The sequence below is a fragment of the Lampetra fluviatilis genome, chromosome 60, assembly GCF_964198595.1.
Source record: "Lampetra fluviatilis chromosome 60, kcLamFluv1.1, whole genome shotgun sequence".
NCBI classification, from domain to species: Eukaryota; Metazoa; Chordata; class Hyperoartia; order Petromyzontiformes; family Petromyzontidae; genus Lampetra; species Lampetra fluviatilis.
In genome coordinates this window covers 2,900,752-2,925,079 of record NC_136334.1, presented here as the reverse complement: position 1 = coordinate 2,925,079, position 24,328 = coordinate 2,900,752, and the positions used below count along the sequence as shown (strand labels likewise).

At 45.1% G+C, this 24,328-nt stretch overlaps 1 protein-coding gene across 4 annotated transcripts in view; it reads left to right on the top strand.

The window, feature by feature from the left end:
• LOC144950997 (phosphorylase b kinase regulatory subunit alpha, liver isoform-like) overlaps nucleotides 1–24,328 on the top strand; it is a 65,569-nt gene that overhangs the window by 21,335 nt on the left and 19,906 nt on the right. For 3 of the 4 annotated variants that reach the window (XM_078881209.1, XM_078881208.1, XM_078881211.1), the window contains exons 10-25: nucleotides 64–186; nucleotides 813–908; nucleotides 1,839–1,946; nucleotides 3,135–3,213; nucleotides 3,812–3,946; nucleotides 4,548–4,657; nucleotides 5,492–5,636; nucleotides 6,715–6,793; nucleotides 8,791–9,008; nucleotides 17,254–17,433; nucleotides 18,325–18,416; nucleotides 18,978–19,123; nucleotides 20,495–20,651; nucleotides 21,198–21,277; nucleotides 22,365–22,443; nucleotides 23,494–23,623. In XM_078881209.1, coding sequence (XP_078737335.1) covers nucleotides 64–186; nucleotides 813–908; nucleotides 1,839–1,946; nucleotides 3,135–3,213; nucleotides 3,812–3,946; nucleotides 4,548–4,657; nucleotides 5,492–5,636; nucleotides 6,715–6,793; nucleotides 8,791–9,008; nucleotides 17,254–17,433; nucleotides 18,325–18,416; nucleotides 18,978–19,123; nucleotides 20,495–20,651; nucleotides 21,198–21,277; nucleotides 22,365–22,443; nucleotides 23,494–23,623 — 1,957 coding nt within the window. The remainder of the gene's footprint in view (nucleotides 1–63; nucleotides 187–812; nucleotides 909–1,838; nucleotides 1,947–3,134; nucleotides 3,214–3,811; nucleotides 3,947–4,547; nucleotides 4,658–5,491; nucleotides 5,637–6,714; nucleotides 6,794–8,790; nucleotides 9,009–17,253; nucleotides 17,434–18,324; nucleotides 18,417–18,977; nucleotides 19,124–20,494; nucleotides 20,652–21,197; nucleotides 21,278–22,364; nucleotides 22,444–23,493; nucleotides 23,624–24,328) is intronic. The other variant, XM_078881210.1, reaches the window with a different exon arrangement.

Here is a 24,328-nt window from a genome sequence, read left to right as displayed (position 1 = left end):
CAAGCTGAATTGATGAATGTTAAATGCCACGTTGCTTGGTGTGGCGGATGGCTTGTCCACTAGGACCCAAGCCGTCTGTACTACGAGCCTGCCGAGCTCAAGCTGTTTGAGAACATCGAGTGCGAGTGGCCAGTGTTCTGGACATACTTCATCATCGACGGCGTCTTCATGAACAACCACGAGCAGGTAAAATGACGACGATGACCTCCTCGGCTGCTGCCTCAATATGTTACAAGCCAGTCGGACACACAGAATTCTTCAGTGGTTACCAGACCCTAGACATATAAATATTCACAGCTCTTTGTTGGTCGTGGGGGTTGTTTGACCATACATTATGGACTGTTTGTTTGTTTTCCCCATGGGTTTTCTCTGGTTTTTCCCAAAGTAAAGAAAGAATATTTTTGTTATATAACTGGTATTGGCAAAACATCCCAATACAACAAAAATTACTTGCAAATTATTCATTTGGGATTACACATACTAACATCCCCGCCTCCTGTGAAAACCTGGCAGGACCCTCCTAAAAAAAGTGTATTGAGACTCGGTGAGGCTTTTATGGGTAAATAAGTGTCGTAATAAAAAAAAAATACATCACCACGCTGATCAGTGTGGATTGGTGAAGATGGGGAACCAGGACCGGTTCAGTTATGACCCGTCTCTGGGATTACCTCTGGTAGGAATCGAACTCTGGTGGCGGGGTTCACTGCGCCGTGTGTTGCCACCACTCCACCCCGCTGCCTATGGTTACAAAGAGAGATTGAATAATTATACAGGCATTTTGAGCCGTACTAATGCAAGTGTCGTGCTTATAGGTTGAGGAGTATCGAGAAGCCTTGGAGGCCATCCTCGTCCGAGGGAAGAACGGGCTGCGGTATCTGCCGGAGCTGTACTGCGTACCCCCTGACAAGGTGGTGCACGAAGCTCAACACTAAAACACCAACAGTCGCGTCCGAGGGTGACTCAGAGCTGCCGAGTGCTGCGCCAGCATTTCTGACCACCCTGGGTTCGAATCCGGGCAGCCGCCTGTGTTTAAACCCTGTTCCCAAGTGTAGCTCATGAACGCTTTCCGACTCAGGCTGGTTGCCAAATCAGAAATCCAGTACCACTTAAGATAGCAAAACGTGAGTCGTACTGATTTATTTATACGGCCAATAAGAGTTAACTCATCGCTTCACATGGTAATCACATAGGTCACTGTTGTTGGCCACATGTATAAATTGGAGTGAGTGAAGTAATGCCACCTCATGCAGTACTGACAAGTTAAATATCTGGTCTGGGCTCATGGGACTGTAAGGTTGAAAACTTTAATGAATTAGATCTGGCTGTCTGTCTGTAGCGGGTGGCACGGTAACTCTCGTAAATATAATCCAATGAGTTACATTTCATATAAACCTGTACTATTAGGAACTAAATCAAGAAAGAAAAAAAACTCCCCAAAAGTTAAGAGTAATACTCACATTTTATTGAGCGTCATATATGCTAATATCCCATAACGCTGTACATTAATTATATATATGGACAAAATCCCATATACAGCCACTACCAAGCAAATGAAACCTTTACTTACCAACCAAACTCAAAAATGAAGCAACAACTTAAGAAATGGCACCAAAAAGTTGGCGATAAAAACAACCAGCGCTAAAAGGATTCATCCTTGGTGGCCAACGTAATGACAGCATTCCGTGAGGCGTCACCTTTCTACGTCACACATAATGCGCGTGCCTCCCCTCCCCATGCGGATGGGGCGGCCATTCACAGGACGATGAACGTGGGTTTGGTATGGCTCCTTTCATAAAGTCTTGCCATGTGCGTTGTCTTGCCTGCACCGCCGCTGTTAGATGGAGGAGGAGTACCGCAAGCCGCACACGGTGGACCGGGTTTCTGCTGGGAAGCTGCCGCACATGTGGGGGCAGTCTCTGTATATCCTCAGCAGCCTGCTGGCAGAGGTAGCACAACCACAGTGGCACTTGCATGCATGCCCCACTCCACTTGCGTTCAGTGGACATTATTATAGCCCGGCTCTAATCTGACTATATAAGCAATCGCTTTACTCTGTCGTTTATCGGTTCAATTGCTTGACTTAGAGATTAACACGAAATTAGTTGGGTAAGATTTTTGTTGTTAATGCTGCATGGGAGGTGATGAGCGGGGTATGGGGACGATTATTAAATTGTAAACTTTTTTTTACCACGGCTTTTTGTGCTTAGTTTGTTGTCCTTCCTCTGTATCTCCGATTTGCACGGTTGGCTATGTACGGTGCGAAAGAAGTTCAACATACATAAGGATAAGAAGAATAAACGATTTTGCACAAAAGGAAAGAGTGGCACCTGGGGAATTCAACATATGAACATTGTCAAATAATGTCCTCTCCTATAAATTTACCGTAAAAGACCCCATGACAATGTGAGGAAACCACTGTATGGTGAAATTGCCAACAATCTTGTTTTAAACCTTAAGAATTGTCCCTTAATATTCATTACTTATGATTTTTACTGGAGGTACGAAACAAAGTTGGGCATTTTGAGATGATTACTCCTAAAGTGATTGCAGACCAAATATGCTCTGCAAAAAGACCATATGAGCGACATAAGAAATTAGAAATATCAAAGAGCTCAACTGTGTTTGAAACTACTCTATTGTCCATTTAACTTGGCACTGTTCCAAAACTTGAGCGAGAAAACGTCTCCCTTGTTAATTAGAAAATGTCAAATGAGCCGTCGCATCTCTGAAGCAGATTATGTGGTGATGCTGCTGCATTGGCAGTGGTGCACAAGCACAGATGAACAAAAACTCAACGCATTCGTCAATAACAGCCCTAAATGGAAATATACACAGGAATAGGTGACGTTTCAGGCAATGGCCCTTTTTTATTGCACGCAAAGTATAGTAGATTATTTAACCAACAAACATAAGCATCTGCATATCAATATTTAAGAAATTTGCCATTGTCAGCGCTCGTATAACCTCCCATGACCCACACCTTCGGGGAGGCTGTCATCCGGCAGTGGATTGACACAACACTTCACACGTGCAAGAGTCTCCACGAAGTGAGCCCTCTCCTATGGTGTGTACTGAGCGTTGTTGCGACTCGAGTGGCGACGTGGGACATGGTCGGTGCATTTGTCTTTCGGCAGGGATTCCTGGCTCCCGGTGAAATCGACCCTCTTAACAGACGCCTGTCGACTATTCCCAAGCCAGATGTCGTCGTGCAAGGTTCGACCCCCCCCCCCCCCCAACACTCTAAGCGGTGACGGCTCAGTCCAGCGTTATGCCACGGCAGGGATGGGGAACCATTTTCTTGCAGAGGGGAAATACAGAGACAAAGACAAAGATTCCCCCCCCCATATAGACTTCACAGACCGTTGGGGCAAGTACTGTTAACGAGCACCTCAGAGGGCAACCACGCAACAACACATGGTCACTGGCAGAGACACTTGAGTGCAATCCATAAAGTTGTCCTGTGTCGTGTATGCATTCGTATTTGTTTATGAACTGAATTACCTTTGGCGTTTGGCACAAATCACTTTTTCTTCGCCTTTAGTATGGACAAGACTTTTGGGATGCCGTTTATAAATTTATTCATATAAATTATCTGGATAATCTGTCGAGATGTACACGGGGGGGGACATTTTGCCCCCTGGGGTATATTTAAAAAACTTCGACTAGAAAGGATCTCTGGGGTAGTTCTATGATGTCTACTTCCACAGTGTGCTGCTCTGCGAGTGTTCTGATTGGACGACATGTCTTGTGATGCGACGACAAAAAAAGAGCTCAAAGGTCCCGTTTGCTTATTGACCCCTCGCGCGTGCAGTGGCAGTCCTGGCCGAGACGAATGAGATCAAGGAGATCCTGCAGAGCCACGGCTTCATGGTGGAGACCACGGCAGACGTCCACCCGATCCGCGTGCAGCCAGCACGCATCCTTAGCCACATCTATGCCCGTCTGGGTGAGGCACGCATGCCCCCTCGCCACCACCCTACACTTGTGGCACGTTTATTGCCTTGGGCGGCAAGATTGCAACGCAATGGTGACACTCATACCTAACGGCAAGGAAGGCCCTAGGTTCAATTCCCAACTCGGGCGCCTTTCTGCGTGGAGTTTGTAGGTTCGTCCCTTGTTCTGCATGGGTGACTTCTGGGTTTTCCCAGTTTCCTCCCATAGCTCAAAGCAAACATATATGGTAACTTGCATCGGCCAAACATCGCAATGCTAATTACCTGCAAAGTACTTAGTTGGGATTACACATCACAGCAGCATACCCCACAACAAATACATTGTAAAAGAGTCTTGAGACTCAACGATACCTTCTAATGCCACCCCCCCCTGCCCACCCGCTCATATTGGCTGTCATGCCATCTTCTACAGAGTATTTTAATTTCCTTTATTGATTCTCAACCACAAAAGGTTCACGCAAAAAAAGGACACCTGACCCGTGACATGCACGCACTTTAAAACACTAATCTGTTTTGAGTAGCTGGAGACCGTGCGACCACGTGGTGCACCGTGAGTGCGGTGATGACGATGCTGCGAACGTCCTCTCACTGAAGGCCGCAACAAGAAGCTGAAGCTGTCTGGCCGCCCGTACCACCACATTGGCGTCCTGGGAACATCTAAGCTCTACGTCATCCGCAACAACATCTTCGCCTTCACTCCCCAGGTGCCACTCTTTCCTTTTGTGCCAGATTGTTTTTTCTTTTCATCGTTATGTACTGTATGTTGAACTTCTTTCGCACCGCACGTAGCCAACCGTACTAATCGGAGGTACGGAGGAAGTACAACAAACTAAACACAAAAAGCAGTTCTAAAGAAATTCGTTTTAATCTAGATTTAGAAGTGTATAGCTCCAGTGGCTTCCTAATATCGTAAGGAAGAGCATTCCAGACAGCCGCAGAAGCACATCTGAATGTGCGCGATGCAGTGACCGTCTTTGTTCCATGGCGAGCCAAAAGCCGCTGCGAGGATGACCGGAGTTTAATGTATTTGTTTAGATTGTTGAGCCGGTAAAGCCTCACTTGAGTGTGTACTCCCTGCCATATGAGCCTGGAGTATGGTAAAGTACAGTAAAACCTTGGATTGCGAGTAACTTGGTCTGTGAGTGGTTTGCAAGACGATCAATTTTTTAAAATAAATATGAATTTGATAAACGAGCAAGGTCTTGCAATACGAGTAGTACGTATACGCTTTGTCTGCCGAGCGTTACGTGGTCACAACTGATATATGAGTGCTTTGATATATGAGTGCTTTGGATTACAAACGTTTCCGGAACGAATTATGCTTTCAATCCAAGGTTTTACTGTACTCGGTTCACCTAATGTGGGCACAATGATTCTGATTATACACGGTCAACAAATGCATAACAATGCATATATATTAGACCTCCATAAGTACAATAAATGTTTATTTTGTTTGGAGTTGTGCAATTGCACCGGTTTCTTTATGACATGCACTTGAGGTTTTCCTGGTTAATCTGCCGTTTCCTCTGCGTGTGTAGTTCATAGATGAGCAGCAGTTCTACCTGGCCTTGGACAGCCGCATGATCGTGGAGATGCTGCGCACGGATCTGTCGTACCTGTGTTCGCGCTGGCGCATGACTGGGAGGCCCACTGTCACGTTCCCCGTCACGCACACCATGCTCAGTGAGGAGGCTGGCAAACGATGTTGGCACGATGGGTTGGCGCACATGGAAGTCCACTGATTCTCTCGCCTTTGTCGTTAAAATGAGAATTGTAAATTGCATACAGGTTGCGGTGGTTGGTTGGGTCTTGAGGTCAGAGCTCTGAACTGGCACTGCTGAGATCCTGGGATCAAATCTGGGCAGCAGCCCGTGATTAACCAGGTTCTCAAGTGTAGCGAGTTTATGTTCTCAGCCCGGCGACCAATGCCTGTACAAAAATCCATCACAATAAATTTGGCTAGTCACATAAATTGGCTAAATTTCAGCTCTGAGAATTAAATATTGGTTTGATTTTCTTGCGACGAACATTGTTCTCCGTAGCAAAGTGGGTGGGAAAGTGTTGCCCTCCACTGTGGATCAGAGGAGGGCTCTTTGAAGGGATTTAAGAGGCAGCTCTGTGATATCTGGTTCCTGTGGGACATTCTTTAGCATTGAGGGTCGCGCTGCTGTGTGAAAGATCAGAATGGATCCTTCATCTCATTGTGTATTGCCGACAGCATCGTCGGGTTAACACTGGGGGGAAAAACAAACGACAACAAAAATATTTGTGTTATTAAGTCTCTCACCCAATGGGCATTCCAGATAAATGTTTTCCAGCAGTATTTATTTAGGCAGCAACCTATGGGTTGGTTTTGATTTTATGTTGCATCTGTACAATCTGGTCCGTTAACCTCCTCCCGTTCCTCTCTCAAAGCTCACCTCTTCTCCATTGCCCATTCTTTTCCTCTTCCCTCCCCCCTCCCCTCCATCTATTCCCTCCCCCCGCCCCTCCATTTATTCCCTCCCATCCCCTTCCCTATCCCTTACTTACCCCTCTATTGTGAACACCTCCCTAACCCTTCCATATCCCCTACTCACCCTCTATCGCGGTCACCCATAACTCATCCTTCGCATGCCCCTGCCATCTAAATAATTTTTTTGTTTATACTGCACTTTTATTATGTTAAGCTCCTCAATTAAAGGCGCTATATAAATGTAAAATAATATTAGATCTGCCGGGTTCTGACATCTCACTCTGTATGGTGTGTGTGGTCGTGCAGCGGAGAACGGCAAGGAGGTTGACCCTGCCGTGTTGGCCACCTTGAGGAAACTCCAAGACGGCTATTTTGCCGGAGCGAGGTAAGGAATAATAGTAACAATCGAGCAAGTAACATTTCAGGCAGAAGCCCGTGTGATAAATAAATTATGTTTGAAACTATTTTTTGTATCTTGCCAGTTAAGGCCCACTGAGCTCTTTTTCAGAAACAACCTGGCCAAAAATGATGGCTCAACAAAGTGGCTTATGTGGAAATATATGTCAGCCAAATGCTCTGAACGCACAATGATTCTAAACGTCTGGAAGAACTGGAGGACCCAGAGAAAAATCCACACGACCATGGGGAGAGGGACACGCAAACTCCAAATATAGACCAGGCGTCGGGGTCGGGATAGAACCCGCGACCTGTATACCAGGCGAGATAGTTAACATCTCGCCACCGTGGCCAAATGCGCTATGTATAAGTGCGAACAGAAGCAGGAAAGGCTTCTCTCCCTACCTATTGGGCTGTGCTGACTTCTTCTTGGGGGCCTTAACATGCAGTGACAGCATGTGGCCAGTGACATGGTACAATATTAATATAAAGGCGCAGCCTTGAAATTCCTTGCTCAAACCACTCTTGGTGAAAGGGCTTTAATTTTAGCGAGATCTGGAGAGCCCCTCTCCCTTGAAAAAGGTCGGAGTAATCACTCACACTTTCAGAATCAAAATATATATACTGGAGGAATCTGATGAGCTATAAAGCTCTTTTTCACATGTTCAGTAGGGGCACAGGATAAGAACGTTAGAACAACAAACAGTACGAACACATGATAGGAGTTGTAAAGTACAAGAAAGGTAAACAAATAACCCAAACACAAATAAAACTAAACCATCCCCATCCTACCAGGCAAAGCCCACTGATGCATTCACTTATTTTTCAGAAGCGACCTGGCCACAAATGATAGCTCAACAAATTGTGCCATCATTTGAACATTGAGAGCACCAAAATAATCTCAGTACCCCACCACATGAGAACTGCCGATCACATATCCTATGGTGAACCCATTTGTACTCTTGGGTGGACAGAGAATGGTGGTGGTGGAACATTTAAGAAACCTGTTCAATGCGTTTTACATGCGCTGCCAGAATTTGAAATTGAACTTGCGACCTCTGGTTGGCAAGACCAGTGTCCCAATCATTACACCACGAAAGCATCCGTACACAGTGTAATCAGCATTATCTGAACCGACCCACCCTTGACAACGGGTGGCCAATATCACGGAGCTTTAGCCACGTGCAATGGCAGTCGAAGGCACAAAGCATGTAATCTTCATGGAGATGTAAACAGAATTTTAAAGAAGAGTCACTTTTATAATGTAAGATTTATATTCTTGGTTCTTTCGGTAAAGTCACGTAGAAGGGAGGCAATAAAATAATACAAATATAAAACAATAAAATTATCACGATGTTTCGATTGCAACACAAGCAATCGTCATTAGGTGTAAAAACAACAGCAAGAAAATTTGAAAAAAGTGGCGTTTTTTTCTTAACGTTAGCACCACGGATAGCGACTTGGCAGTTTTATATTTGTATTATTTTATTGTTTCCCTTCTACGTGACTTTACCGAAAGAACCAAGAATATGAATCCCTGCAGTCACGAAAGCTTTAAATCAAAATGTAAAATATAGCGAGGGGGTTAGAGCACTGACGCAGTGGTTAGCGCATTGCACTATAAACCCGGTGGCAACCATTTAGCCTTAGTCCGATTCCTGGCCATGGCTGACATCGATGGCGAGTGATATCTGAACCGGTCCTGAGCTACGTCCCCTCTCTTTTACAAACCCACAACCCACACTGACCATCGAAGCAAAGTATGGTCAAACAGCTTCTATATCTGTCAAGAGTGGTGAAGCCTTCATCTAGCAGTGGTGGATTGACAAAGGGCTGTACGTTATTACATTACAAAGTGAGCCTCCTGTTGATGCGCTGCACGGTTTTTCAATGTATAGCTGCACTGCCTCGTTCCACGCGGTCATCTCTCCCTTTCTCTTGTCGTCTCCTCCCCGCGCACCCCTCGCGCATTTTTTCCCACTGCAGGGTGCAGGCAGGCAGGTTGTCGGAGTTTCTGACCACCTCTTGTTACACAGCCCTGAGCTTCATGGACCCCGGTCCTGACGGTAAGATGTTTGACGATGACTCTGACGATGTCAGCACGGTGCAGCACGCATGCAGCGGCAGTGGCCACTGGCGGCGCGGCAGCTCCTCCCGCCTGCACGCAAGCCCCGCTCCGCCAAGCTGCTGTGACTCAGATGAAAGTAAGGCTTTGCTGAAACTGCTGTTGTGTGTTTCCCTTTCCGGCTGCTCTGTTTCTGGTGTATGGTTCTGTCGTAGATCTCCCCTACTGCCTGCGTGTGTATTTTTCTATACGTCGAATGGGATTCTGTCCAGACCTGGGGGGGACACTCACAATTATAATTTTGTCAATGGTACTCAATCGGAAGCACAATGCGATTGTGATTGCGATTGTCATTTAAGCGAACGTCACTGCTGTTATGATAATTTGTTATTCATAATAAAGGTTTTTGGGTTAGACCGCGTGCGTATAAATGTGTCGTAACCCTCCACCACCCGACACAGCCAGTAAGTTTCGTCACGTAAACAACGCGCAAATTAGTTACTGCTTCAGCCCACTGGTGTGTTGGACAGACGGGACATAACATTAGCGTAAGACTAAAAGAAGACTAAATAAATATTACATACTCTCAAACACAACTCTCGATAGTTGCAGAACATGCTTGCCAACAAGGACACTCAATTGATTTTGATAAAGTTTAAGTGTTGTGTAAAACTAATTATTACTGGCTGAGACTAAATCTAGAATCCATTGAAATTGAGAGAAATACAAATAATTTTAACTGCTCTGACAGCTACAGGCTGAGTACGGCCTGGAAGCGTATTATTAAGTAACTAGCGGTAAGTACCCGGCGTTGCTCGGGAAAAAATATATTTCAAAACTTATCTTTAAAACATTATATATATGTACACATTTACTAAGCTATTCTGAAAGCCCGTTGGGCCGTTTGTCCATTTCTCCACCAACAAAATGATAAGAGGCTTGCAGAAGTACAAAAAGTTACCCCCGCGTAGGTATATATTCCTACACACCCTACATACAACAGAGGAAGTAGTATCTATTGACTCTGTAGTTGTATCTACTGACTGCACAGTAGTATCTACTGAGCCAACCAGGTCTGGTCCAATCTCAATGTTATTTGTGTTCTCCGTCTCTTGGTCTCTGTACATTTTCTCAGGCACTTGTCATTTTTATTCACCGTCTCTGTCCCCATCTTCCTCTTCCACATTTTCATGTTAATAACATTTTACTCTTGATTTCTGGCTAGCTCTGGCCCCTTCTATCCTTAGTTTTACCTTATTTTTACTGTGTTATCTGTCAAATCTAAGTATGTCTCTATATTGTTTCATTAGAATCCCCTGATTTTAACTGCATATTATTTCTTGTCACTCTGTTTTTCAGTTATTTTTCTTAACGTTTCCCCTCTTATAAATATTTATGTTTAATGGAGTTTGTATTTTCTATCTACAGCTTCATCACCTCCCTTTTTTTCATTTCATTCTCTCTCCATTGATCTTTTCTCTCGCGCCATTTCACTCTCCCTGTGGCTCTCGCTTATTCTGATTTCTTTGTTCATGCTCTCTTGATTCTATAACGTGAGGTTTTTACGCCAAATGATGAACTCTGCTCCAGTTTATGTAGTTGGTTATTCATATCCCATGTCAGTCATAAGAGAAAAGACATATTTCTTTGCCTTACAAATGAAGCCATCACAATTGAATAACTTAAATATAATTGAAATATTTAAAATACTTACAACAAAAATTTCCATGTTGGCCCTTATACGGTGGTATACATTTTACCAATATTTTACCTTATACAGCGTAAGCCATTGAGCTCTATCGGGCGTGGTGTGGCCACCCACCCCCTTGTGTATCGTTCCGGCCTTCATAGGTGCTTGCTAACAGCATTGCCCCTACAGTCAGTTAAGGCTATATGGGGGATCTTTGTTTTTGTGTGAGTGTGTGGGGAGCGGTAGTGTAGTGGTTAGTGCACTACGCTACAAACCCAGTGACCCGAGTTCGATTCCCGTTCACGGCCAATAACACCAGTGACTTTATCTGAATTAGTCCTGGGCCTCCTCTAGGTCGACTCAGCCTCAATCCAGTACTGTTTGTTATTTGCGAGTTTTATTGGAGCTGAGTTTATCATATTTCTTTATATGTTTACAGTTCTTTGTGTATTATAATATTTTGTTATGTATTCATTTCTCCTTTGTATCTTTGTTCTGGTTTTGTGTTCTTGGGTTGGCCTTCATATGTGTGGTATCGTCTCAAGACATTTGACCATCGTCAAATATTAACTTGAGCAACTTTATAACTTCATCTACCACAGCAAGTGATGCCAGTGTGTGCATTGTGTTGGGCAGTGTCTTTCACTGTACGTAGTGTAAATTGTAGGGCAGTCCTCGACTTAGGAACACTCGACTTACGGACACCCGACTTAAGAACACCCGACGTAGGAACGACCGCACTTAGGAACGCCCGCACTTAGGAACACCCAACTTACGAATGCCTTACTTACGAACATCCATATTTATGAACCAGCTTCCATGAGATATTTAATTCTTAACGTCGACTTAAGACTTGAACTCGCACTTGCAAACTGAACCGCGGAACAATTTGTTCAGAGGAGGGATCCTCCACGGGATGTAATGAGTCTCGCTCTGGGAGTGAGTGTTTTTGCGTGTGAGAGTGTGTGTGGGGAGCGGTAGTGTAGTGGATAGTGCTTTGCGCTACGAACCCAGCGACCCGAGTTAGATTCCCGCTCACGGCCAACAACACAGGTGGCGGTTTATCTGAACTGTTCCTGGGCCTCCCCGAGGTCGACTCAGCCTCAAATGAGTACTTGGTGTGGTGTGTAAACATCGCCACTGGGGAGACAAAGGCGGTTAGGCGTGGTGATAGCCACCCACCCCTTCGAGTACCGTGTCGGCTTTCATAGGTGCTCGCTAATAGCACTTGCCCAACAGTCTGTTAAGGCTATATGGGGGATCTTTGTCTTTGTGGGTGCGCACGTGTGTGAAAGTGAGTGTTTAAAAGTTTGTTCATTGAACTCTGACCCGAGTTCAATTCCTGCTCACGACACCAGTGACGATTATCTGAATGGGTGTGGAGCCGCCCCTAGGTCGACTCGGCCTCAAATGAGTACCTGTTGCCTTGTGTAAACATGGCCACTGGGGAGTCAAAGGCGGCCGGGCGTGGTGTTGGCCACCCAGCCCCTCCTGTGCAGTCCTGGCCTTCATAGGCGCTGCTCGCTAACAGCACTTGCCCCACCATCCTGTGAAGGTTACACGGGGGATCGTTGGATGTGTGTGTGCGCAATTGTGGGGACTCACTGCGCCCCTTCCGTTAAGCACGCCAGCATCGGGACTCTGGGTCGGTTAAAATAAAACTTTTTTTTTCTATTTTTTATTTTATGTTATGCTTTATTTACTACACAATATTTATTAAACTATTACATGCACATGTACAATATTTATTCTATTTTTATGAGTTTAACAATGCTTCCTTTTGTTGAACCATAACAGATTTTATAACACTGACCGTATCGGCATTTCAATACGGTGCATTATTGTGTTCCGACTTACAAACCGTTGGACTTGGGAACGTGGCTCAGGAATGGAACCCGCTCGTAAGTCGAGGACTGCCGTATTACAATTATGAAGGCTCACTTGATTGACTGGTTTGTGACAGTTTGCCTTTTCTCGTGTGGTCTGGTTATGTCTCTTGTGCTCGTTTGACTGTGGGCAGCTGTGCTTTGCGGTGCTGTATATTAACAGCTTATGAATGCCGTTTGCACTAACAATCTTGCTCCCAGCCCACCCCGGCAGCGGACATCGTGGGTTTGTCGAGTTGGGTAATAACTGTCCAACGTGTGGCCTTGATTAAAGCTGCTCACTGAAGCTGCGGGTTGGGAAAGGGGCAATGCGAGTGATGGAGTGTGTGCGTTTAAGCAATGCCACCAGTGCTAGAAGATGAACGGCATCAAAGTGCTCTTGCACCGCTCGTGAATAATGTCACCGGTTTAAATTATTACTCGAGTAAGCAATTTGGCCAAATTTGTATTTTTTTGGAAAACAAAACTTATGTAGAGCATAGGTAAGCTAATGACAAATTCAGGACATGTCGCTCGAAGACACGATCGCTGATGGTAAAGAATAGTGATCGAGTGGCAGTCAAGGAATGGAACGCGTCCAGGTGGACGCCAAAAGGCGAGACGGAGCTATGAAATCAGCTTGTGTGCAGGCGCTAGGCGGATTGTTGCACCGTTAGAGATGGTGACTCTTTGGAGATGCCCTTTATCCAGCAGTGAAATTGAACATGGCAGATGATGATACATTCATTTTATTATTATTATTATTTAGCAGTAAGAAATGTGGCATGTTATGTTTTGGAAAACAAAATAAAGACTATAACCCCGTATCATATTGCCGACTTTTCACCGTTTAGGCGATACGAATAAATTGTTTTCGTTTCGTTGGCTGATTGGCTAATTGGGAACATGCTCACCACTGAGTCCCGCCTGTGCGTCGCTATTGGTTACATTCATGTGGCCGCCGCCTCCTCATATTATGGTTTTCTTGGAATTGCCAAATTGCACAATGCAGCGAAAACGGACATTTAACACCCTGCAATGTGATTGGTAAGAGTGGCCTACTATTTGTGGGTTTTGCGTATGAAATGATTAATGACCCACCGCTAAATCATGCCACCAACCTTATTCTGCCAGCAACATTTGTGTGACAGTTTTACCTTCTGGTCGGCCCACAGTTGCTTAACCAGAATCCATGGTATTCCTATGGTTGTGAATATTGCACTTTAGCTGACATGAGTTCCACAGCTGATCCCAGTAGTAGATTATACTAAATCAATGCTAGATGGAGATAGCTGTAAGATGAGATAACATGCATATATTAAAAGTTGTATATAATTGCTATAACTCCTTTGGGAATGACTCCTAATATATGATTTAGTAACCCTAGGTTGGTATTGCTTTTGAGTAAAAAAACAAATATCCACTTCGCCAAGTTATTGCATAATATCAAGCAAACCTTAGTGTATTGTCTTTAGTGAGGGTTTGATTTAGTATTTACAATAAATTATATGAACCATAAACACTAGGAAACACTGATGCGGTTCTTAAAATAATTTTCAAATTATTGTTATTTATGCTGGTATAATAATTTTCAAAGAATTTGTTTGTTGTTATTTATGCTGGTATTACATAAGTGATGCAGGTGTTTTGGAGTCCTCATGAATAAGATACCGTTATGGAACATTAGCACACGTAACATTGTCAAGGGACCTTGGCTACGACAAACTTATCACCCTCTCGCACGTAATCATGTTATTTTGTGATGCTGCGTTGGTAGTTGTGCACGAGCACAATTAACAAAAGACTTGACGCATTTATCAATAGCACCGTGAGCTTTAAAAGGAAACATACGTAACAGGTGTTGTTTCGGGCAATGGCCCTTTTTCACTGTACATATATATAGCGAGCCAGAGAGATGGAGCGGATAAGAGAGTTGGAGACTGCACTTTACGCCGTGGGGCCTAATGGGAATGCAATTTTAAAAAATCCCGATCAACAGGTTTTTTTTTTATTTGGAATGCGAACAGTCATCGAACATTATCATCTCATAGGCAATGCACTGCCTTCGCGGGATGCCGTGTCTGTTCTATGCCAAGAGAACACACTACACGGTAGTGTAGCGGTTCGCGCTCCACTTCGTGGGGAGCGGTAGTGTAGCGGTTAACACCATGCCCGGCGACCCGAGTTCGATTCCCGCTCACGGCCGACACCAGTGACGATTATTTGAATCAGTCATGAGCCTCCCCGAGGTCGACTCGGCCTTAAATGAGTACCTAATGTGGTGTGTAAACATCAACACTGGAGAGACAAAGGTGGCCGGGTATGATGTTGGCCACGCACCCCCTCATGTGCCGTGCCGGCCTTCATGGTGCTCGCTAACAGCACTTGCCCCAATAGTTTGTTCAGGCTATACGGGGGATCTTTGTCTTAAGGCATCAGAGTCTCTCGTACGCAGCCGACATTTTTATTGGAAAGCACGTTCTCCCCGCTGCCTTGTACGTGAATCTAGCGGGAAATGGAACACTCATTGTGAGGAGCGAATGTAGCTCATAAATTGCTCGCGCTTTTAAAAACGAGGCCTCATTAGTCACAAGTACATTCAACAAGTAATATTTGTAAAAACTTTTTTAAAAACACGTTTTAATTAAATGTACCGTACTAGTAATGGAAGAACTCCACGACTCCAGGAAGTTGCCCCAAGCTTGCCATAACGTAAGGGACCGTGGTCAATTACAGCCAACGTTAGTTGACCGCGGACAATTAAACCCAAGCCGAAACATAACATATAAAAATTTTTTTTTCATAATATCTGTTTAATAGAATATAGTATTGTCATCAGTATGACATACGTATACCAAGTTTTAAGTCGATACCACTTTGGGAAGTGGGTTAAAATTGAGTTACAAGATTTGAGGATACGACAACAACAGACAGTGAGTTAATAGAAAGCGTGTAAAAAATGAAATGGCTTCGTAACACTTCAGTCTCACAGCAAGAAGGGTCTAAGTTTTATACCCGATTTGGGTGCCTTTTTTGTGTGGCGTTTGTATGTTCTCCCCCTGTTTTGCATTGGTTTCCTCCAGGTTCTCTGGTTTTCTCCCGTGGCTCTCTCTATTTAAGGCCTCGACACAGAAACGTTGTCTTTCTGTGTGCCTATGTGTGTGTCCCTCTCTGTTTGTCTCTGTGTGAGTCTCTCTCTGCTTGTGTGCCTATGTGTGTGTCTCTCTCTGTGTGTCTCTGTGTTGTCTCTCTCTGCTTGTATGTCTGTCTGTGTGTCTCTCTCTGTGTGTCTCTTTGTTGTCGCTCTCTGCTTGTGTGTGTCTGTGTGTCTCTCTCTGTGTGTCTCTGTGTGAGTCTCTCTCTGCTTGTGTGTCTGTCTGTGTGTCTCCGTGTCTATGTTTTCTCTCTCTCTCAAATTTAGCAATCTTTGGAATAACGTAATCAACCAGGTGGGGTGTTGACTGTTTTGTTGGCCGACTCTCTGTGTTGTACTGCATTATATTTCCAAGTTTACTATGTTTGTTTTCTCATTCATTTGTACCTGATGATGGTTGCTTGTGTTGCAATCGAAACGTCGTATTCTATTATTATTTAATAAAAAATAATTTCTACGTGACTTTACTGAAAGAACCAAAGAGTAATTCCTGCAGTCACGAAAGCTTTGAATCTAGTTTGAATGTAACTGGTATCGCATTGCTATTGGGCAAATATTCCAATGCTCCCTACTGTGAAAACGTGGCAGTATTCTCCTGAAAAAGAGTCTTAAGATTCAGTGAGGCCTTCCTGGGTAAACAGACATTCATAAAACATAATTAGGAATGTGATGAACCGCAAGCATGCAGTCATAAGTTTGCTACCTTTGTGCAAATTCAACTTAAATTTGAAATGTGTTTTAGTGCTAAAACATTCGTCTGGATGCAAGTGCATCCATTGTGCATCGTAACATTCTCACACATGGACGACTCACAGCTCACAGATGGCTCTGCTGGGTTCTCAGTGGCTTGATTAACAGTGCAGCGCTGTGCTTGCTTTGCTTAATGAAAGTGATTGACCTAACATAACGTTTATCATGCGGATGGTGCTTCAAATATGCAAGTCACGTACACCATAGTATCCCAAACGATCCACTTGTTCAAGACAAATGTTTCCAATGTGTTTGTCCTTTTGACTTTGAAATAAAAAAAAACGAGATTACAGATTAAGTCAAAATTACAGGTAAGGGAAACGCAGAAGAGAGGAGAGAGGGCAGCACTGGTGTCACAACAACGCCGCCGCCGACGACGACCCGCAGGGGCGCAGCCGGGGCAGGACTAACGAGGAGTCCCAGGGCATCCTGAGTGGGCTGGGAGTGGACAGCACATTTGGGATTACATTGTGAAACTGACATGAGATTAGGAACTTCACAGATAAGGTCTATACATTGATGGATTAAATGGTATTTCTTTTCAGAAAATTAATCCTTCCCATAGAATTAAGAATTACACTGCCTTGATTACGATGTAACTTTTTTTCAAGTATGACTGCGTGTGTGACGTCACTTAAGCAACAGCTGGTGACAAAGTCACGTGCAGTAGTTACTCGAAGAAAGAATAAGAATTAAAGTGTAACCCACTTGTATTTTTATAATCTGCCGAAGAGAGAAAAACTATTTTGTTACCACCTCATGATTATTTGTCGATGAAATCGTCATGTGTGCAGGTGCCAGGTGGATAATTACATTGTCGGATCGTGGGGTGGAAGGCCCTTCATCCAGCAGTGGAGTGACCATGGCTCTCGATGACGATATCTCGTTTCGCTCCCCACCCACGTCCACCTTTTCCCCACGTTAGCGGACGAGCACGACGAGCTGTCCGTGTATCTACGTCACCTCATCGACAGCTCGGGGCCCAAGTCGCGCCTGCCACCCACAGCCGGCGGCAAGGCCGGGCCGCAGAGGTTCCGCGCCGCCGCATACACGATGCGCGACATCGTCAGCCTGGTGTCGCACGCCCGCGGTCTCGACGTTCCCAGTGAGAATCGCCACGATCCCCTTGGCGCTACCGATTTCTGCGAACGTGTGGCTCGGCCAAGGGTCAGCAACCGAAATAACAGGAAGAGGCGTTTTAGTTCGAATATGGCGGGGGGGGGGGGGAACCCCCCAATATTTCAAGAGCCGCAATGCATGTGATGAACACGAGACAGTCCTTAATAAATAACGTCATGAAGCAGTCCTTGAAGAGCCGCATATACGGCTCCGGAGCCACAGGTTGCTTACCCCTGGTGAGGACTACTCGGCCTACCAGACTTTCGTCTCATCCACACTGTGTGCTGCTGCCACCACACTGCAGTTTACAACATCACACTCACCCACTCGTCACACCGCAGGTCACACCAATTTTCGTTCTGCTTCGTCCCTCGTACTGCTGCACTTGGGAATTCCCTCCCGTCTCTCTTCCAAAGCTATCATCATAACCTTGTTCCTTTTCAAGAAACGTACTACCTCTTATCTACTACACCTTCAGTTGGGCCGTTTGTTACTCGCCACTTGGCATTGTTGGGGCTGCGCTGAGCAACCGAAAGCTTTCGTTTTTTTACAAGCAATTGCAGGTGTGCACTAAGGGTTCTCTTATTGAGTTGCTGAATTGAATACTTGGTCATTTGTCTAGTGAGTCAATCGGCAGGCTGCAAGATATCGGGCTAGCGTGGAAAGAGTATGTCAAAGTGCCCTCTTAGAGGGGCTGTCTGGAGCCACTCCAGTGGAGGACCCCACCAAATGTTATTGCTTGAAATCTGTCAGGCACTGATGGACAACACACATAAGGGCTTCTTGTTTTTTTTTAAGTATTCAAACTTATTGGCCAGATTGTAATAAAGAAATTGAAGTTTTCAAATGCCCTCTTGTGTTTCTTGTCCCAATTCAGATGTGTCGATGTACCTGCCCACGAACGTGCTTGTTGGACCCAGAGCAACGCCAAACCTTGTGGAGGCTCCACCACTGGCACAGGATGAGAAGGTGAGTGAGTGTGCCCATCTCATTGGGGTGGCGCAGTGGTAACGCTCGTGCCTCATGGCAAGAAGGGCCTGGGTTCGATTCCAGACTTGGGTGCCTTTCTACGTGAAATGTGTATGTTCTCCCCTTGTGCTTGCACGGGTCTCCTCTGGGTTCTCCGGTTTGTCCCACAGCTATAAAAAAAACCCATTAATAGTAACTGGTGTTTGCCAAACATTGCAGTGCTGAAAATTTACCTACAAATAAATAAAATTTACCTACAAACTCAATTGGGATTATACACCGCAGAAAGATTGCTCCCCTGCTGCGAAAACTTGGCAGGACCCTCCTGAAAACGAATCCTGAGACTCTGCGAGACCTTCCTGGGTAAACAAGCGATAAAATAATCTTGTGCCTTGCATATCAGCCAATCATTCCATGTGCCAGTTTGTGAATGTAAAATACAACGGTAAAGCGTAGGCTGATGTTCGGCAAAATTTTCGTAACAAATATCGGCGACTCGTCAGCGCTCGGAGACGAGCCGAGCGAGTAGGTCTGCGTGTCGTATGCCGTGCCCATGGACAGGAGGCCCTGCACCACGTGCGAGGCTCCATCGAGATGCCGCGCGACGCGCACGGCAGCATCGACGTTCAGGCGCTCGTGGAACAGCTCAAGGAGTGCCCCAGCCTGCACGACCAAGTGGACATCCTCTACATCCTCTTCGTGGTCAAGTGAGGAGCGCCCCCCCCCCCCCCCGTAATGTTCTCTTCGCGCACAGTGGAACAGGGTCACTCCTTGTCATACTCCCCGTGCGCTCTCTCTCACACTCAAGAGAGTCGTCCTCGGTTCAAAGCATGGCTGTCTGTGTTGCTAGCGTGAGCCGGTTGTATGCATGTGTGTGTGTTGAACTTATTTCGCACCGTACGTAGCCACCATGCTAATTGGAGATGCGTGGCGAAGGACAACAAACTCAACACAAAAAAGCAGTTCTTAAGAAATGAGTTTTCAATCTAGATTTAAAAGTCCCTATTTGTGTGTGTGCTTTTTTTATGGATTATTATTTAAATAAAATTTTTAGAAGAGCTCAATGTTTCGGGTGGTTAAGAGCACAGAGCACTGAGCTAGCACCGTTGAAATCCAGGCTGTTGTCTGCAATTGAAGGACAACAAACTCAACACAAAAAAGCAGTTCTTAAGAAATGAGTTTTCAATCTAGATTTAAAAGTCCCTATTTGTGTGTGTGCTTTTTTTATGGATTATTATTTAAATACAAATTTTAGAAGAGCTCAATGTTTCGGGTGGTTAAGAGCACAGAGCACTGAGCTAGCACCGTTGAAATCCAGGCTGTTGTCTGCAATTAAAACTGATATTTAAGTTTAATGAGATTATGGCTGCACAAAAAAAACGACCACGTTAGATTTTGTAATGCATGTCATCCCAATTGAGTGATTTGCAAGTCATTTTTCAGCATCAGGATGTTTCATGGCCATTTCCGGTTACAATGCATGTTTTTTTTTCCTATGGGAGGAGGGTTCATTAAAATATAAACCAATTGATTTGTGATTGTCATGGTTTTAAAAGACAGATCAAGTTTTAAGGCCCAGAGTATTTCCATATACAGTTAAATTATGTATCATCTGAATACAGGGTATCAAAATGATGTATGCATCAGCCATTTACAAATCATTGGCCTAGCATTTGTTGTAAAGTGATAGCCTTTGAGAATTACTTACCTGTAATCTTGACTTAATTTATGTCGGTTTTTTTCATTTCATAGTCAAAGGACAAACACATTGGGAACATTTGCCTTGAACAAGTGGATCGTTGGGCATACTATGGTGTACATCACTTGCAGATATGAAGCACCATCTGTATGATAAATGTTATGATGTTTGATAAATAACTTTCAGAACGGGGGGAGAACATACAAACTCCACACAGAAAGGTACCCGAGTTGGGAATCCAAATCTGGGCTTTTTTTGCCGCGAGACACGAGTGTTACCACTGTGCCGCCACCCTGCAAACAAAACGTGACCGATAAACGTGACCTGAGGTTTGACGCCTCGTTCACGTGGCACGTGTTTCCCGGCGTCTCTGCTGCAGGGGTGCGGATTGGGACACGCGCATCTCGGGCCACGACGGCACCACTGTGCGGGACCTGCTGAGCGAGGTCTATCGCAAGGCTGGATCCAGCCAGCAGTGGGCGCTCATCCGGTACATCTCGGGCATGTTGCGCAAGAAGGTGGAGGTCCTCGCTGAGGTAGGGGAGAACCGGCGACCCAGACTCGACTTCTGAACTAAAACTTGATTTATATAGCGCCATTCATGCGAGACCTCACAGCGCTTTACGTAAAACAACACAACCCTTTGCCAACCCTGAACAAATCAAGCTGAAAAGGATAACAGGAAAAAAGGCAAAAAAAATTAGACAGACAGATAAGCAAGCAAAAAAAATCAGTTTTTAAGATGGGACATGAAAGGCTCAACCAACTCATAGTCCCTATTGTCCTGGGGAAGAGCGTTGTTCCACAGACACGGGGCCTGGCTGCTGAGGGCTCTCGCCTAGTTACCGCAGGCTCGTCCTAGTCACACACAGGTGCATGGATTCTGTGGTGTAACTCCCGATTGCCCCCTTAAATGACCTTTTTGTGAACCATGGAGTTTTAATAAATATTTTGGCGGCGACGAGGCCTAGCGGTGACAGGGCCTACCGGTGGCACGTTCGCTGCTTGTTGCCGAGGTTCACGGAATCCCTGTGCGCTGCATCGTATTCATTACAACGTTGTGTCTCCATCCCTGTATTCAGGCCGCGACAGACCTGCTGTCTCATCAGAAGCAGCTGACGGTTGGACTCCCTCCTGAGCCACGGGAGAAGACAATCACGACGTATGAACTGGTTTTCCTCCCTTGAGTGCCGAGTTAATGCGCTGCGGCAGGCCATTACCTCCTCTCCCTTGCCCCTTCACTACTCTCTCACTCACCCCTGGTGTGGTACACCAGAAGTGGTGAGACAAAGGTGGCTGGGCATGTGTAATGCTGCCCATGCTACCACTTATTTTCATTGTAAAAAGATGAAGGCGCATCCCTGCAAGTGCTTGCTCATGCCACTGCTGGGAGAAGGGCCTCCACTGGAAATAGCTCTACAGAGCCCTTCTAGAGGTCATTTGGCCTACTCTTCTGTATGCCGTACTCAGTCAACCGTGCTAATAATTTACCACAATTCACCCCACCACAGGGACCCGCCAATTGTGACTTGCTGTGGTGTACCCATTTATATTAAGTGGGTGAACAGAGGCTGGTGGTATCCAAGAGGCTTGCACCATTGTTTCAGTTGCCACGCTGGCAGATAGAATCAAACCGGCAACCTCGAGATTCCAAGTCCTGTATGCTGACCATTATACCACGACAGCATCTTTTCTTGTGATGTACTGATCTCAGCATAATTATTTTGGTGATAGTTGTGTCGGTAGCGGTGCCCAAGCACAAATAACCTTATGTGACAAATCTGACGAATTGGTTGTGTCAGGTGATGGCGGGTTTAACGACACATTTATATTTATGCAATCTAACCCAAAAATCCTCTTATGGATAATATTGGTCGTGAAAACCTACTACATGTTAAACCAAATATCAACTTTTTAGTCAATTACACTGCCTGATGTACTCTGAAGATGAGCCATTGCCGCCGGAGACGTCGCCTATTGTGTTGTTTTCCTATTAAGCCCACAGTGTTACTGACCAACATGTTAAGAGTTTTCTTTTTTAATCTCAGTAGTAGAAGTGCTGCCTTACAGCACTTGCCCTGATGGTTGGGAACGCTAAATTGGCGATTTTGTGTTTGTGTTAGTGAGTGTGTGTATATGGCCTCAAGGTGCACATGGCCTGGCGCAAACGTCGTGGTGACGTCATCGCCACTTAGTGGCGAATGGCGGTTGTTATTGTGTGTATGTTGAGTTCTGTGTCCATTCCACAGGCCTCTCCCTCCCGATGAATTCACAAAGCTGATATACGAGGCGTGCGGTCAAGACATCAGCATCGCCGTCCTCACCCAGGTACTGATATCGGCTCACTCCTGTCCTGCTGCCTACACTATCTGGAGTGGCTCTCTCTTGTGCTGCCGTTATTTTAGAATCACATTGCTCACCCAACAAAAACAATAATGAAAATCGAAATCCAACACATTCTGTAAATTATGACAAAAACCCATCAAGCCAGAACAAGTGAACACACAAGTTGTATTCGCAGCCAATATGATTCACAATTTAGGTTTTGGTTGGGCCATATCATCTGGCCATGACATTCTTCGTTAGTGCCAAGGCTGCCGTGTTTTAACACAACAATGGCAAGGATGGCTATTTAAAATTTAACTTGCCCGGCGGTGGTGGCTATGCACACCTGTAATCCAGTGCTGTGAAGGCGAGGGTTGGTGGATCACACAAATGCTGTGAAACTCCCTTCTCATAGGTATTATCGAGGTGTCATACCCTTGGTTGCCAGGAAAAGGTGGTACAGCAAAATGTGAATTAAATCTGTATGGGATAGTGTTGCCACCTCTCATTTGTGGGTTTTCCCCAGGTGCTCCGGTTTCCTCCCACATGTAAGCATTCATTAAATTGCTGCTAACATTTTAATAAATAGAAGACCGCAGAGCTTCAGGGGTTCACCAAGTGGGCTGCCTATCCCATTTGTCTGTGGTTCCTCCTCGTTCCTCAGCGCCATTCTCTTCGGGAGCGAGTGAATATGTGCAGCGGCTTGTTAAACATTTCAATTATTATTATTGTATCACAAAACCTTTCTCCACCTAACAAAAAAACCAGTTACGAAGCATAATAATATTGGCTACAAAAATCAATGAGATAAGTTTACCTATTTCGTGGTCAACCATTCAAGCACGAACGGGGGCTCTTGCCTGCTTAACTTCTGAGATCTGGCCAGTTAGAGCGCATTCCTTGTGATTTTGTTCAAGTCCCATGAAGTGATAGTCGATCTATCGCACTCCGGAGGGATGATGGATTAATTCGACATTTTTATTCTCAATGATAGCGGAGCACAGCAGGATACATAATCACCATGGGGGTGTGTGTGTGTTGTGTATGCTGTAGGAGATCATTGTGTACCTGGCGATGTACGTGCGGACTCAGCCCAGCCTCTTTGTGGAAATGCTCCGGCTGAGGATCGGCCTCATCATCCAGGTCATGGCCACGGAGCTCGCTCGCAGCCTCAAGTGCTCCGGTGAGCCGTACACGTCACACCGCCACCACAACTGCGTTAGACCCACCCCCCCCCTCAATCACCAATTTTAAATCTCGGTTGTTCGTATAAAAAGTGTGATCGTAACACCGCTCTTTCCTCCTCTTAGCCCTTCTCTTGATTTTTACAAAGCTGTCTAATTCAGTTCATCTTTCAAGTGACTTTTTTGTCTAACTATTCAGACAAATTTCCAACCTTTGAGTGTTTATGTCATTCACTTAAGAGTCTGCTTAATAGCTGCGTCCCATTGGTAGAAACTCTTTTTCGTAAAGCAGATTTCCAAAATAACTCCTCTTCATCAAGTGAAAACCTTTGTCAAATAGAGTGGTGGCACAGTGGTTAGTGGACTAAAATGAATCCGGTGACCCGAGCTCAATTCTCGGCCAAGGCTAACATCATTGGGGAGTGATATATGAACTGTTCCTAGCTTCTATCATCCCAACGGCAATAATTTGATATCGAGGTTGTTGAGCCAGATGAATATGTCGGGAGTAGCGTAGTGTGATGATGCCGCTTCCTTCGTGTTTGTGAATTGGTCATCGAGTCGTTACCTGTTCCACGATCTGTTCTGGGTGACCACAGTTGCCGTACACTAACTGGAGGGCTATTAACTTTCAATTTCAGGTGCTCCATAAGCAATCTCTAAAATGTAGTATCAGAGTCTTAAAAATAATAATAGGCTTTATC